We start from the raw sequence: 15,485 nt of genomic DNA, 5'->3' as shown, positions 1-15,485 counted from the left end.
TAGATGGTTGCTTTCTCTTCCGCTATAATAATTTGCGATTTAATATGTTTTTAATATAATTTTGCTTTATTAAGCTTTGTATGCAATATAATATTGTATAATTTCCTTTAGGAGGATTTCCTACATTTAATAATATTTGATGTGGCTTTATGGTCTTAGTTTAGAGGGAAAAAAAATCCCATAGCAGCAAAATGACTGGTTATAAATTTTAAACCAGCTGACATTAAGATGTGTAGGGAAAACCAGTTGTAACACTCATCTTTACAGTCAGGCTTTTTTGTGGAAAATTTTATATTTTTAGAGAAGTTTTCTTGAGACTAGGACTCAAGAATCAGCAATTGCAAAAATAGAGGAAAGGCGAAGACAGTTGTCTCTAATGTAAGAAGCAATCCTTTGTTTTCTGGTGCAGTTCCTTTGATCTTTCACTGTATGGATTAAATATAATTTTTATTTTAATTCTGTAAAAACTTCTTTTGCATGTGACTTGAGAAATAATAAATAATGCAGCCTTTACTTCTATTAGAAAAAAAATTCCATTTGAATACATAAATGTAGACTGCCTGGAGACTGTTTTCTCTTGCTAGGCTTTTAATTGACAGCTGAGACACTCCAGCTGACAGCACTTGTTTTTTTAAAATCTGGAGGATTGAAGTAGGGTGTTCTCACACAAGGGTTGGTTTTTGACTTCTCTTCTTTCCTGCCAGCAAGCAAGGTTGCAGACTTTTGCCATACTGTATAAGCATATATTTATTAACCAGACTCAAGGGAAACCTGCTTTTCTTGCTGGTATATCTAGTTAGGAAAATGCTAATTTCTCTTGGAGGCCCTATATAAACTAGAAATTACAGGAATCTGAATACAGATTCACTGATCTGTTTCTATTTTTCTGGGTTTTTTTGTTTTGCCTTTTAAGTATGAACTATACCAAGCCTTTGTCCCTGTTCCATAAAGAATCAAGAGTTCTGCTAGTTTTGAAAACACTTCACAAATCTAGGATTTAAATTTTGTTTTCTTGATAAATACTTGATCTGTAAAGTAGAAGATCATGTGGAGGATGGACAAAAAGCCCCCAGCAAAACTTTCAAGTTTCCCTGAAGGTTAAGTATTGGCAAGCAGGCAGTTAAAAGGACAGAGATTCTCCAGGTGCTATTTTGTTGTTAATGGTGGGTTTTTTTCTTACCAATATACGGGGATTTTGACTTTTGAATATCTGTGGTTTATCTGCATGCAGTTTTATATTTCATAAAGTTAATGGCCTACAATGGCAAAATCTAGGGGTTTTTTGTTTTTGTTTTATCTTTTATAGGTTTCATTTGGCCGTGACTTTGAACAACAGCTGAGTTTCTATGTTGAAGCCAGGTCAATGTTTTGCAATCTGGAGCCTGTTCTAGTCCAGTTGATTCATGTGAGCTACAGTTTATCTACATTATCTTAATAAGCAGGGATGTATTTGCTGTTCTCCCATTCATTGCCCAGATCATTGGTCTATGTCAAAATAAGTCCGAAGTCTTTTTATCAGGTGTTTTTAAAGTAGACTTTGATCTCATCTCTCATTTTATCACCCTAAACTCTCTGAAGTTCTTGCTTGACAGGCATGCATGATATCATTGCAACAAAGAAAACTGGCTATCTTGCAAGAGATTTCATGTCTAATAAAATAAATGGCACTTTGTGCATTCAGAATTTGGGTTCTCTCTGCTATAATCCTCCATCTAGGAGAGATTAGACTGTGTCTGGCTGTAGATACAGGCAGAGTCCTGCTGTGATTGGGAAGGTTAATGTCTTTTCTGTATTGAGTCACATGTCAGGTGAGCATTATCTGCATCTGATTCCTTTACAACATTGTATCTTCTCTTAAATCCTTTTATTATTTTGTCTTTGTTTTTTTAATAAGTGTGTTAGCTGGAAATCAAGATTTTTACGCCAGGGAGGAGGTGATGACAGCACTATAGCTGGGAAGCAAGGGATGATCTAAAGCCTTGAATAAATCAACAAGTCTACTTTCACGAACCTTCAGAATCATATTTGCTTTAAGGACCAGTCACTAAAATTCTCCAAGTAAAAACTAAATAGTACAGTGAGGGCACACCATATCAGGGGCCCTTTTGACAGTTTCTGTTCTCTAAATGCATGCAGTAAAGCATGCAGTTTGTTATTTGCCACTGACCTATTAAATCTGTGCATTTTTCTTAATGATTTCCTTTGGGTTTTATGTGTAGTCTGTGAACCAGCTAGCAATGGAAACAAGAAAGGTGATGAAAGGAAATCACTCCAGAAAGACTGCTGCGTTTGTCAGGGTAGGTCTGACCCTAATAAACTTTGAGCCTGCCTTCTTAGCAGGTAATACTATCTGCTGCCACCTAAGTTTATAATTTTTGCAAAAACAATATGTTAGTATTTTTTGACACTGTAGTCTCATTTTCTCTTGTTACCATTGATCTTTACTCTCTAAAGCCAAATGCTGCCGTTTAATAAAAAAAAGACACAAAGCATCTAACAGCAGCCTTGTGTTAAAAAAAAGCAGTAACATTGTCTCCCTCTCCAAAGGAAGGTTGATTGGAGATGTGTTTGTGTGAATCCTAGAAAGCTCAGCTTTTCAAATTATATTTAAAAGAAAATACTTAATTTCTATATAACTCCATCACAGAGAGAATGGGAAATGGGGGGAAAAGAATATATTTAAATATCTCTCTCGTAATATCTGTGGTGATATGCTGAAATCAGTATTTGAATTTCAAACAAAGTGCTTCTTTTGGCTTTAGTGCCTCTGAGTCTATATATATGGTCAAATGAGCTTTGAACTATGCACAGGCTGTGCAAGTTGCTTGTGTTCCCCTCTTCTCACCTGAAATGTAGCAACTAAGATGTCTTTATCTTCACGTTTTGGGAAGGTGTTTGCATATGCTGCCATTAATGAATGGATTTTTGATCACAGCAACTGTGCATGATGTCCTGGACAAAGGATAGCTAGGGTGACACTGTCCAACTTCTGTATGCCTGGGAGCTACTCACTTCATCTAGGTGTTTGGGCTGTTCCAGTAGGTCTAAAGCTGCAGCATGCTGCACTAGATCTGCTTCCTCCCAAATACACACAATGCCCCTGCTTTGACCAGTTTGACAAATGGATGGTCCCTGAGAGCAGGTAGTTTGCTTTTCTGGTTAGATTTTCGTCTTGAGCTGCAAGCTGGTTACCTGAAGAGAGAGGAACTCTTTGAGCTAGAGTCATAGAGTAAGTTTTGATCTAATCTACTCATAATAACAATTATTATTAATAACAAATATTGTTATAATTATTGAAATAATAATGAGAAATCTGAAGTTGCTGATTTTGGACTTCACATAATATTTGCTTTTTATTGAAAGTCTTTCCCAAAACTGATTTACAGATTCTGATTCTTAATTGTATATAAAATAAGTAATGATTGCTATAACACTGAGTTAGGAATTTTCTTCAGTTTCATTTTTTTATTTCCTTTAGGCTTGTGTTGCCTTCTGCTTCATTACAATTCCATCTCTGAGCAGTATCTTCACACGTCTTAACCTGTATCTACACTCCGGACAGGTTGCTCTGGCAAATCAGTGTCTTTCACAAGGTAAGGCGCGAATTTGTCTACTTAAAGGTGCTCTTACTTCAGAAATATTCCTAGCTGTGAATAATAACTTGGTTGAAATCATAAGTCATATAAGTATATTTATGATGTAATTAAAATACAGCCCTGTTTCAAACACTGTTACAGTGAAAACTTGTCATACTAAAGCAACTCTTCAATTCTAACACTAATCCTGTGATCTGAATAACCAAGACAGCTGACTGTAGTTGACATAGTCATGGCTATGAGGTAGGTTGTCCTAAATTACTTAGAAACTGTGGAAAGCGTGGAATGTTTTTCTCCTGCATAATTATGCAAGCACTCTAGTCACAAATGATGTGCTTTATTATAACTGTGGAAAAAGAAACTAGTTCATCTATGTAGTATTTCACAGGCTGACAAAATCCTGCAATGAGCTGGAAAAGAATTAAAACTTAGGTCAATGACCTAAGTCAGAAACTTGCGGTCAAAGCACATGCATGATAAACACTTAGCTAAGAAAATATGTCACTATATCAGTGAAACAATAGAGTAATACCAGATAATATGAAGAATGAAAAATGTATTTTCTTTTTTCATCTGAATTATTGATTGAACCAGGGCCTGAGTACAGTTTTTAGCCATCCTGTTAGCTCAGTCTTAAGTAATTGGAAATTCTGACAAAAAGTGTTTTGGGAAAAAAATTGGAGCTACTCTGACACCAGAATGAGCATTAAGTCTGTATCACCATTTAATATGATCTTGTTCCTGTTCATATCACAAATGGAAGACAGTTACCTATTCTCAAAGTCTTCTCATACTTTTAACTGTTTGTAGTGTCTTTCTTTTCCTTTTTAAAGTGATGTCATTCTACTTTGTTTTGCAGTTTTAATACTGACTTTAATTGTCTGCTTTCCAATGGTAAATGCTTTTCCTTTACATGTTTTCAGTGGAGCTGTGAGAGTAATAAATTGGATTACTTTGCAACATCTTTTGTTGTGGCTATTAATTCTTTGTTTTAGTTCTGTACTTCTTCACGAGAGCTTGTTTTCCAAGCTCTGCATTTACCAGTAAGTTCCAACTGCGCAAACAAGCTGATTTAGGATGCTGATTAAGACTTTTTAGTACAGGGTGACTGTTGTATTTCTTTGTTTTCAATCTGATGCTGCCCATATAGCAAAGCAGAGGGATTTAGAGTAAAGCTGGCTGTTGTGTCCAAGTATGTTGTGCAAATAAAAGATCTGCAAAGTCTGTTGTTGTGCAATTAGTATTGTGCAGTTTCTTTGTAGACAACAGAGTTTACCAAAAATGGACTTGCTTTTTCTTCCTATGGTGTTTTGTTTAATTGACCAGCTTACCTTATCCTTTGTATCAATTTTTGTTATTGTTGCTGTGTTGTAGTGCATCTCTTGTTGGAAGCAAATCCAAAGCAGTTTTTCTGTAATATTTAGTCTTTGAGGACTATGTCCTGCCCATGTTGGGACCAACTCTGTGATTTAATAATCTTTCAATTTATAAACTGCTTTTCCACTATTTTTGTGATCCAAGTCTTCTCTGAGTGAGACTTCTGGACCCCAACAATTGTCCGGATTTTTCAGTGCAAGAGTTTATAAATGTGCACACCTGTTGTTTGACATGTGAACACAGTGCACTCACTAAACAATGAATAGGATCCCTATTCTGAAATCTTTTAAGGTACCAGGTATATGCAAAGTATTATGAACTCAATCACTGCAATGCATATTTATTAACCACTCCCTCCTGAAGTTTAGACCCACAAGCTAGAGAGAGGAGCATTTGGTCCATCTCAGCTTTTGTTGAAATGAAGCATGTGCAAAACCCTGGTGTTCAGTAACTCACTTTGTTTACCAAGGTTTTCTTGTTATACACTTTTTTTGCTTTCTTAGAAAAGCTATTTTGGGCATAATTTGTATCCAGAGACATGTCACTTGTGTGAATAATTTAGCATGTGTTAACCAGTTAGGCAACAGTGACACCAGTTTTGGGACATTTTTTGTGAACTGTCTTTGCATATTCTGATATATTGTAGTTAGACAACATGTCCTTGAAAGTTACTTTTAACACAGTTTAATCTGTATCTCAACTGAATGCATTTGATGTGTATAAGAGGTACTGATTAATTCATAACAGTAAATTTAAATCCAGTCAGTTAACTGATGCCAATTAGACACTGATCTGCTAAAACCAATGCAGCGCGAAGTGAAGTTGTAAGAGTGTGCAATTAATGACAGCATTAGGCTAGGAAGTGAAATTGTGCCTTGTGTGTAACCTTTATTTCATGCTGTTTGGAATTAGTTTAATCAGTTTAAAATTGGGAAGAGAAATAAAACTGAAAGGTAATGTACCGGATCTAATAGCTCAGTCAGTAGTGAGGCATGCATGTGTGCATGTGCATGCAGTTTCTCTTTAAAGATTCCAGCTGTTATTTTTAGTGAGTTAAATTCTTGGATTTTTTTTAATTTTAAGTTCCTACAGGGAGTCTAGCTATTTCAGTGAGTTGAGTTTTCACTTAAACACGTAACAAAATTGAATTTCACAGGATAGACTTCTGTTGGCAATAGGAAGATTTCTCTGAATTGCCAATGTACCTAACTTGAAAAAGGAGTAAAATTACCTATTGGGGTAGATAAGGGGAATTTACAAGATTGCTTTTTTATAAAGAGGATGTGCGGGTCATAACAGTAAATAAAGTTTGCTGATCTGAGGATTGCACTGATAAACTACCATCAACTGGAGAGCCACAGCTATTCTGCTTATAACTGGAGGAGGCTGGTTTTTGCCACATTGCCATTCTCAAGGGGCAGCAACAGTAGTAGACCATCAGTCCTAGTGTGTCGCTGTTCCAATTTCCTCTATCAAATCAGAGCCTTGCTTGCTGGGATTCGCCACACTGTTAATCAAAGCAGCTGTGTGGTGCTTGTAATTGTAATTTTTCTTGGAATAGATTTGCTTCAATACAATTAAATTGGGTCAGAAATGTGAATTTATAGGCTCATGAGAAGTCCCATATTAATACACTGATGGATGTCTGTCCAGGTATGCTGTTCAACATGTATTAAACATTGTCTCTTTAGTCTCCAGCTCCCAAGAGGTGCTTTAAATAAAGTGAATTTGTAATTAAGTTCAGAACGTTTTAGGTGACTTTGTCCTGGATGCATAGTTTGTACCTCTGGAGAGCCTATCGAGAGCCCACCCTAGTGTCGTGGTTTAACCCCAGCCAGCAACTAAGCACCACGCAGCTGCTCGCTCACTCCCCCCCCCCCCCCCCCCCCCCGACCCAGTGGGATGGGGGAGAAAATTGGGAAAAGAAGTAAAACTCGTGGGTTAAGATAAGAACGGCTTAATAGAATATAAAAAGAAGAAACTAATAACGATAACACTAATAAAGTGACAGCAGTAATGATAAAAGGATTGGAACATACAAGTGATGCACAGTGCAATTGCTCACCACCCATGGATTTATGCCCAGTTAGTCCCCGAGCGGCGATCCCCCGCCCCCACTCCCCCCAGTTTCTATACTGGATGAGACGTCACATGGTATGGAATACACCGTTGGCCACTTTGGGTCAGGTGCCCTGGCTGTGTCCTGTGCCAGCTTCTTGTGCCCCTCCAGCTTTCTCGCTGGCTGGGCTTGAGAAGCTGAAAAATCCTTGACTTTAGTCTAAACACTACTGAGCAACAACTGAAAACATCAGTGTTATCAACATTCTTTGCATACTGAACTCAAAACATAGCACTGTACCAGCTACTAGGAAGACAATTAACTCTGTCCCAGCTGAAACCAGGATACCTAGAAAGGAGGATACTAGATTTTAGAGAGGTGTGCTTTTCATTTTTTTAACTGAGCCACAGAACGCTGCATGCTGCCAACATAGAATAATAAATTCTAATTGGTCATGCTTTCTGTCATAGGGATTGCTTGGACTAAATTGAGATTAAATGCATGCTCCATTGTGTTACTCTTCTGGATTTTTGAGATATAGGTATTATTTTAATTTCACATATTTCCTTCCCCTGGAAATGCTGCTTTTGCCCATCAAAGAACAGACAACATGACTTTTTAATTGTTGGTCACAGCATTCAGCAGGTGGGTAGAGGTAATGCAACTTTCTGGTAATGTGTATTGAGCGGCATTTTTATTTTAAAGGCTGTGAAATCCTTGCCTCACTTCAGAAGTAACATGCTGAGTGAATAAAGTAATTCAACTGATTCTGTGTGACTAATTTCACTGGGATACTGTCAAACGTAAAACTTTATAAAAATGGAGAGTCTTTGTCCCCCAAATAACTGACACAGATCTTTATTTTGTTTAGCGAATGCAGATTTTAATTCTGAAGTGTACAGTGCTTAATGTACTTCTAGATATTTGTTTTGTTCTTCAAATGTAGTTGAAACACAGTTTCATTAGTAGATTGCGAAAGGAATTTCTTTTTCTACTTCAGAAAATGTTACTTTTCTGTGAATGTTCTCTAAATGTGACAGGCTTCAGCCACACTTTGGAGAAAGTGTGGTATGCAACATCTAATAATTAATTTTTGATTGTAGTCTAATAATGTTTTAGTGTGTTTTCTCAGTAGCATTAGATAACAATTTTTAGTATTCCTTCCTAATCTCCTAAAATCTTTATAGATCTGAAGAATATAAATAGAGAGAATTTGAGGTAAAGAATTTAGAGAAATAAGAACCTGAAGAGGTTTTCTCAGTTACAGATTTTGAGACTTCCTGGCTCACACTTCTCTGGTGAGATCAGTATATGCTGTCTCCGTTATCTTTTTAAATACTGTTTTCCTTGAAGGCAGCAAAGTAGATTTGGGAGAAACTGATGAGATACTGTTTTCCTTACTAGTAATACTAAATGTTGCTTTATTTGAACAAAATTATGACTAGTACTGTTACCTGGGATTTCCACAGCTGGAAACATCTCCCATTCACTGAGCTTTTTCTTGTCCTCTACCCCAGCCGATAGCTTTTTCCATATGATTTGAGAGAGATGACATCTCTATCTCTGTAAGCTTTTCAGACTAGCATTTCATATCAGTTTGTCAGTTCTTCAAGTCTGTCTAGCCCATGACCTGGTTTTGAAAGTGTCTAGTAACATCTACTAATGGAACATACAGGAAACAATAATGCAGAATGATGCTTCCTAGCTTTCAGCTGCAGGTGGTCTAAATACATCCTTCAACAAAGGTTGCATATGGACCACGGTATTTAATGAAATAGATGGACCAATCCTTAGGATTTAATTTTTTTAATCAATTTTTACTTTTTGGCCTTTGTAACTTCATGTGACAGTGAGTTCCTGTTGCATTCCGATTTCTACATGCTACCTAGAAATCTACTACTTGGGGATTTATTTCTGTATGGTTTTCAAATGTTAGCTGAGCGTTTCAGTGCATGCAGCTGATCTACTAGTGATACTGTGAAAAAATCAGTCATTCTTGGTTCATTTCCTTCATGCTACCTATGAGATGATGGAGTTGATAAGTTCCTGAAGAATTTGTGTCAGTACAGTCTCTTCTAATAAGGAAACAGTTCTATGCCTTAGCACCTTCTTAATCTTTTTATTCTTTTGGAAATGGGAAGGTCAGGACTGTCTGTATTCCAGGTACAAATGCACAACAGCGATATAAATGATACAATGACACCTCAGTTTTCCATTACTGTCCTAATGATTCTTATAATTGCCTTGCCTTTTCAACAGCTGTTTAGGATGTCGTTTTCAGGAAACCATCTATAATGTCTCCAAAATCTTTCATGAGTGTAAATAGCCTATTTAGAGCTTATCTTTTCTATAGTTATAGCAAGGGCTGTTTCTTTCCCTACATGCCTTACTAATATTAGATTTAGTCTGCTGCTTTATTGCTCAGAATCATGACATCCATTTGCAATGCTTTGCAGTCACGTTCCAGACTAGTCTGTAAACATTGTCATCTCCCAGCTCATCGTAAGGACATGTGTCTCTGCAAAACCTTAAGGAATGCAGCAGTCATTTCACTCCACTGTGAAAACTTTTTCTTCCTGCTCCTTTCCCCCTTCACCCCATCCTTAAGTTATGAATTCTCAGGAGGACTTTCCTCCTTATCTTTTGTCACCTTAGTTGTTTTAAGAACCTTTTGTATGAGGGACATTATTAAACGTTTTTAACAATCTAAGTATTTACATTGGCTGGGTCACTTTTAAACACAAACTTGCTGGTTCTTTGGAAAACTTGAGAGACTTCTGAGGAATGATTTCTTTCTGCAAAAAACATATTGACGTTTCAGTGTTGTATCGTGGTTTTCCATGTGTCTGGTCATTTGATTTTTTTTTTTTTTTTTTTCCCCCACCTCATAATAATCAGGAGAAACTACAATATTTAACTATATTATTTCAAAGTTTCCAGTATTACTAATGGAGCTCTCTTTAAAGACTGCTGACGATACTTTACCTCACAGTCTTTAGGGATTACATGGAATATAGAGAGGCAGGCTGAAATTTGTCATTGGTTTTTTAGTTTATTGTGGGGGGTGGGGGGGAGTGTGTAGTGTGTGTTGCATTTACTGATTACAGCATAAGAATAAAACATCTTGTATCCAGTGTTCTTGCTCATACTGTATGATCTCCCTGTACAAATCTTCCCTTCCACTTATGCCTCTGTATTCCTTTGTCTGAAAGTACTAAGGCCTTGCTAATAATCTATAATCAAGCTATTCCTAAAACTAGCACTAGCAAGCTTCATCCACACAACTACCTTTTCATCTGCAGCTAATTCATAGTATGAATTAGTATGAAATAGTATGCATTTAACATAGTACATTCCAGTTCTCCAAGCAGCAGCACATTCATTTTCTTATTTCATCTTTGTTACTTGAAATAATTCTTCGTAGTTTCTGGCCTGGAAGTGATGTGTAGAGGATTTTAAGATGGAGAATGTTCAATAGCTCAAGGGAAAAAACACATTTTAACAGTGTGGCAAAACTCTTACAGTGACCCCACCAATGTGAGGAGGAGTTCCAAATGTTTGTGATGGTTGGTCGTCAAAACAGTAAGGTGTTAATTTATTTAACAGGAAAAAAAAGAAGGCAACAAAAAAAACCCATGCTTGCTTCCCATTAATATTTTTGCACTGGAGTACAAGGCTTCATTAAATTTCCAACATCTGTCGGATGTGGAAGCAAAATCTTTGGAGTATTAAAATATGCTTGACAGTGTTGTAGGACATGAAGGTGATGTGGAATGCAGAAGGCTGCATATGTATGGTCCCTGGTTTTGTCCTTTGGGTGGACTTAGCTTGTGTAATTGTATCTGTGACTAAAAATAGTTTGTGTAGGTATGTCAAACTCACTCCTTTTTGCTCTTTGAAGGTGGACCTAAGGAGCCCATCTCTAATGGCTTTTGTTCCTCCTTGGTTTTTTGTCTGCCTGAAATCTTAAATTAGTACAGTCTAATTGACTATCATAGATGGAGCAAATATGATGTAAGTTAAATTTTTGTATGTAAAGAGATTGATATATAGAAATATATGGAGGTACATACATTTGTGTTTATGTACCATCATAAATATTGACAACAGCAAAACATTCAACACCAATTTTACTTGCTTTTTCTGTAGGAGAGTGTTACTAGAAGTGCTGACTTGGATATACAAGACTGTTAGTTTATGTAGCCAGAAGGTCAGCCTGTATGCTCGGGGGAAAGATTTATAGGATTATGGTCAACTAAAATGAAGGAGCTGCTGTGAAAGGATAAATTTAGTGAAGCATGAAGTATGTCATGTTCGGAGCACTGCACAAGATATTAACGGCAGTCTGGGAAGACTTTATCATGATGATTTGTTTTAATGCGCAGGCTGCTCTCCCCTTATCCAACTTAACAGTGGCTCACTTTAGAAGCAGTATCATACTTTAGGCAGATAAGAAAACAGCATTCTTCACCGGATTCCTTTTTGATCCTCTCCCCCCCCCCCCCTTTTTTTTTTTAATCAAGGACTTTTTTTTTAATTTTTTTTTTTTTTAATCAAGTACATAACATTGTTTTTGATGCTTTTTAAGTGGTTCCTTACACCTTTTGGAGGCCAGGAGAAGCAGGTGTATGGTTTTCTCTTGAAACATCTCTACAGTAATAGCTTTATAAACTGACTTTTAAAAGATAATAGAGAAAGCACCATTGCATAACCTCTTAATTAGCGTAATTCAGAATTAAATACTGATGCTTATTTCATACTTATTAAGAAAATAGCACGTCTGTGACAACCTGTGTAGTGAACTTTTTCTCCAAAGTCAGAGCACGTGATGATGCATACTTTGACATCTCTCTACAAGTGAATAGGGTGGTAGTGTTTGGAGGTCAGTTAGTTTTCTGCAAAGTCTCTGATAAAACCTTTGCATTAATGTGAATTTATTTTTGCTTCTTATAAAGCACGTATACCTTGGATGAATGTGCTTTTAGCGTTCCAGCGTAAGAACGATTTTGTGGTTAGCACAGATTGGCTGAACTCGTAGTGAAATGAACACGTTCTCCTTTGCCAGTACTTCTGGACTACAGAAGTATCCATCTCTTTAATAGAAAATGTAACTAACTGCTTTTATGCTCTCTTGCTTTTTTGTCTTGCCTTGCTGCATTGTGTGGGTGACAGGGGGAACGAGGCAAGGAAGAAGAGTTAAAAGTGTGGGCAGGAGCCCCGCAGTCTCCCCATTGTGCTGCGACAAGCGACAGTGCGCGGGGCAGTCGCAGGGTGACCTGCAAACGCGACCTGCGGCGCTGGCGAGAGGACAGCAGCCCCACGGAGACGGCAGGGAGGCAGCGGCTGTGTGACTGCCCTGGTTAGGGAAGAAAAAGATGGAAGCGCAGAGGAGCTTGTCGCAGCAAGGGCAGGGCCCAGTGAGCCGTCGGTGGTGTGGACGGGTCTCTCCTCATTCCCAGCAGCAGTCACCTACTGGGCACGCTGCTCTTACTGGTCGGTCTGATGAGGGAGCTCAGGTCTCTGAAGGTGCTCGGCCAGATCAGAAGGCAGATCTCGTTCACAGCAACGGCAGGAGGTCAAGAAGAGGAAATCGAATCAAATTGCAGTTATTCGTAGTGAAGATAAGAGGTTTTGGTTTTGTGCTATGGCAAAAGTTTAGAGGAGAATGTCTAGGACTGTGATTGTTGGGAAAGCAGGCAGTAAATTAAGGTGAGGTACTTTGCAGCTCTTCTCTTTCATTGCGGAGAACGATTGCTGCACAGATCATTCCTGTCCCGTTATGAAATAACTTCAGAAGGCAGGAGTATTCTCTGCACGGACATGGGTACTTTGGTATGCAGACTATTTTCTGAGACACATTTTTTCATTTGTCTGGTCACATGTTTTCATTATATGGTGATGTGGGGCATGCATTTTTCTTTTCTGCTGAGACAACTGTGGAAGTGACAGCGATTCATTTACTTGTGCTAGAATGAACATCTGCTGCTGCTTTCCTTCCTCTAATAAAGCTTGGAGAAAGATTGCTTACCTTCCTTTGGGTTGGCTGTTGTTTGAAATAAATAAAAAACATTCTTTCACCTCAAAATATATGTGCAGAGTAGAAGGAAGATGTTTGACTGAAGGGGTCTGCCTTCTAAGCACTGAAAAGTTCAGAAGGGCTTGAGCATTCATGTGCTGAAAAGAAATGAGTCAGAAGAATTACAGTTTTTCCAAAGCACATGTTTCCCTGGTATTCCTCATAAGCTTAAATTAGCTATCAGTTGGTACTATATTTAGCAAATTTGCTTGGAGTCTCATGTGCTCAAATGAATTTTTCCAGAGCAAGCTGCACTCCTGGAAATGCCCATGCATGCCTGTCAGCAGTATCTCCATCCCAGCCATGTAACACCTCTTGGCTTTCACCAAGAATTCTCTTTTTCTCTTTGCTAAAATTTGATTTCATGGCCTTAGTCTCTGTTCCTGTAAAAAAAAGATACAGTATTAATCCTGAAGGATGCTTTGAAGTATATGGCTAAACAACTTGAATGGGATTTGGATACTTGGATATTTTGAAATGTAGCCAGGAAAGTGCAAAAGAATATTGCTGTCAAATTTTTTTGTCAAATCTTGGCAAATATAGGAGGTCTTCTAGGGTAAGAGAGAAAATATTGTTGGTTTTAATTTTTGAATATTAACTTAATAAACTGAGGAATAGATGTTCTAGTGTGTTTTTTGTTTTGTTTGTTTGGGGTTTTTTGTAGGATTAGAGACAATAGTTATGAAAAACCTTTGTAGGATTAGAGACAATAGTTATGAAAAACCTTTTAGTAGCTATATTGCCAAGGCCATAATGGTGGATGGTTTCTGTAATTCTTGTATTGTGATTCTTGGAAGGAATCATTTTACCTAGGTAACCAGGAATACCTCAGGTTCTGGTACTATATTAGTATTTTACTTTTAATGACTGTAAATACTTAGAGAAATGAAGTTGTCCATACTTCCTTGTAACCTTAACAGCCTTTTGTGAATGAATTTGTGAACAAGATAGCATGATCTTGGCACAAGCATTTCTTTAGATATCTAAAGTCAATTTTGAATCATGTGCTGATTTTTTTTTTATTATGTATGCAATATATTTGAAACAATGGTGTCCTCTTGTTAAGCAAAGGAGAATTATAATTTCAGAAGTCTCAAGTGATGCTGAAAATTCTTTTGAAAAAACAGCATCACTTGAATTACCACAGATTTTGACTGCTGAGTCTTGAGTTTCTTTGCCGTTAAGCATACGTTCGTTTTCTGTGGTCTATTTGAAACAAACTTGAAGCAGTCATTGGATCACAGGCATGACTGCCATCGCAGTTGGAGTGATAATACAGCAACTATATTTTTATTTTGTAGCTGATGCTTTTTTCAAAGCTGCAGTGAGCCTTGTTCCTGAAGTGCCAAAAGTGATCAGTGTAGATGGAAAGATGCGACCTTCTGATGCCTTCCTCCTGGAATTCCTTTGTAATTTTTTTTCCACATTATTAGTTGTTCCGGTAAGTTTTGCGTGTATGAATAGCATATAGGCTAGTAGACTATTTTGACTTTCCTGTTTAAAAATTTAGAGTAGACTGGGCTTTTGGGAGTGGTAGATGCAGGAGTTAGTTTTCCACGAGCAAGCTGAACCGATTTGTTCATTGGCTGCAAAATCACCCACCCCAGTGCAAAATGGGGAGGCAGAACAATTGTTTGGAGGTGGAGGTACAGCATTGCCTCTCTCAGTAGCACCTTGCACTTAAGTGGATTTGGGTAGAGTGAAATCTTGCCATCATTTAGTTGTGTAAACATAATTTACTGTTTTAATAGATCTGTGCAGAAAAGTGGTATTTTAGCTGAGCGCTCATAAAATCTAATACCTGAGGACAGGAGGAATATAGAGCTCTAGTTTCTATTAGTTTCAGTTACTTTGTTATAGGTTGCCTAATCTTTTGAGTGAAAACGATAATTAGAAGATGCGTTTTGGCATAACCTTCCTCTTCTGATGAATATTTCACAAAATAGTACCATTCTACATCCTTCCAATTTTTAACCAATTGTCAAGTTTAGAGATCTATATGTAATTTTCCTTCCTATATTTTCAGCTATAGCTAAAAGATGAGGAAAAATTGTAAATTAATCTGGAAGACCTGAGATAAAACTTACATAGCCAACATATTTTGTTGACCTTAGAGAAGAAAGACAGGCCTCTGACTCTCAAGATTTCACCACAGTGGAAACCTAATGCATGAAGACTTTTACCTCCCTCTGTTAACAGCTCTGGCCCTCTCTGAGAAGATTCTTCTTTCCCAGCAAGGGTTGGCTTAGTATCATGGCATGTTAAAAAAAAAAAAGAAAGAAAGAAGGAAAAAGTTTGAGGCTTATTCATTTGTTCTTGGAGAAAGTAGGTTGTTACTCCTCACTGAAACGTTCCTCACGGTTTCCTCCTTCCTTTT

General features: G+C 37.4%; 1 protein-coding gene across 3 annotated transcripts in view; it reads left to right on the top strand.

Moving 5' to 3' along the window:
* VPS35L (VPS35 endosomal protein sorting factor like) overlaps window positions 1-15,485 on the top strand; it is a 60,035-nt gene that overhangs the window by 32,037 nt on the left and 12,513 nt on the right. For all 3 annotated transcript variants that reach the window (XM_052772400.1, XM_052772401.1, XM_052772402.1), the window contains 4 exons: window positions 1,307-1,405; window positions 2,220-2,297; window positions 3,479-3,593; window positions 14,410-14,549. In XM_052772400.1, coding sequence (XP_052628360.1) covers window positions 1,307-1,405; window positions 2,220-2,297; window positions 3,479-3,593; window positions 14,410-14,549 — 432 coding nt within the window. The remainder of the gene's footprint in view (window positions 1-1,306; window positions 1,406-2,219; window positions 2,298-3,478; window positions 3,594-14,409; window positions 14,550-15,485) is intronic.

The sequence above is a fragment of the Harpia harpyja genome, chromosome 21 (assembly GCF_026419915.1).
Source record: "Harpia harpyja isolate bHarHar1 chromosome 21, bHarHar1 primary haplotype, whole genome shotgun sequence".
Taxonomy (NCBI): domain Eukaryota; kingdom Metazoa; phylum Chordata; class Aves; order Accipitriformes; family Accipitridae; genus Harpia; species Harpia harpyja.
The sequence above is the reverse complement of the archived record's forward strand: the minus strand, read 5'-3'. Positions and strand labels throughout refer to the sequence as shown.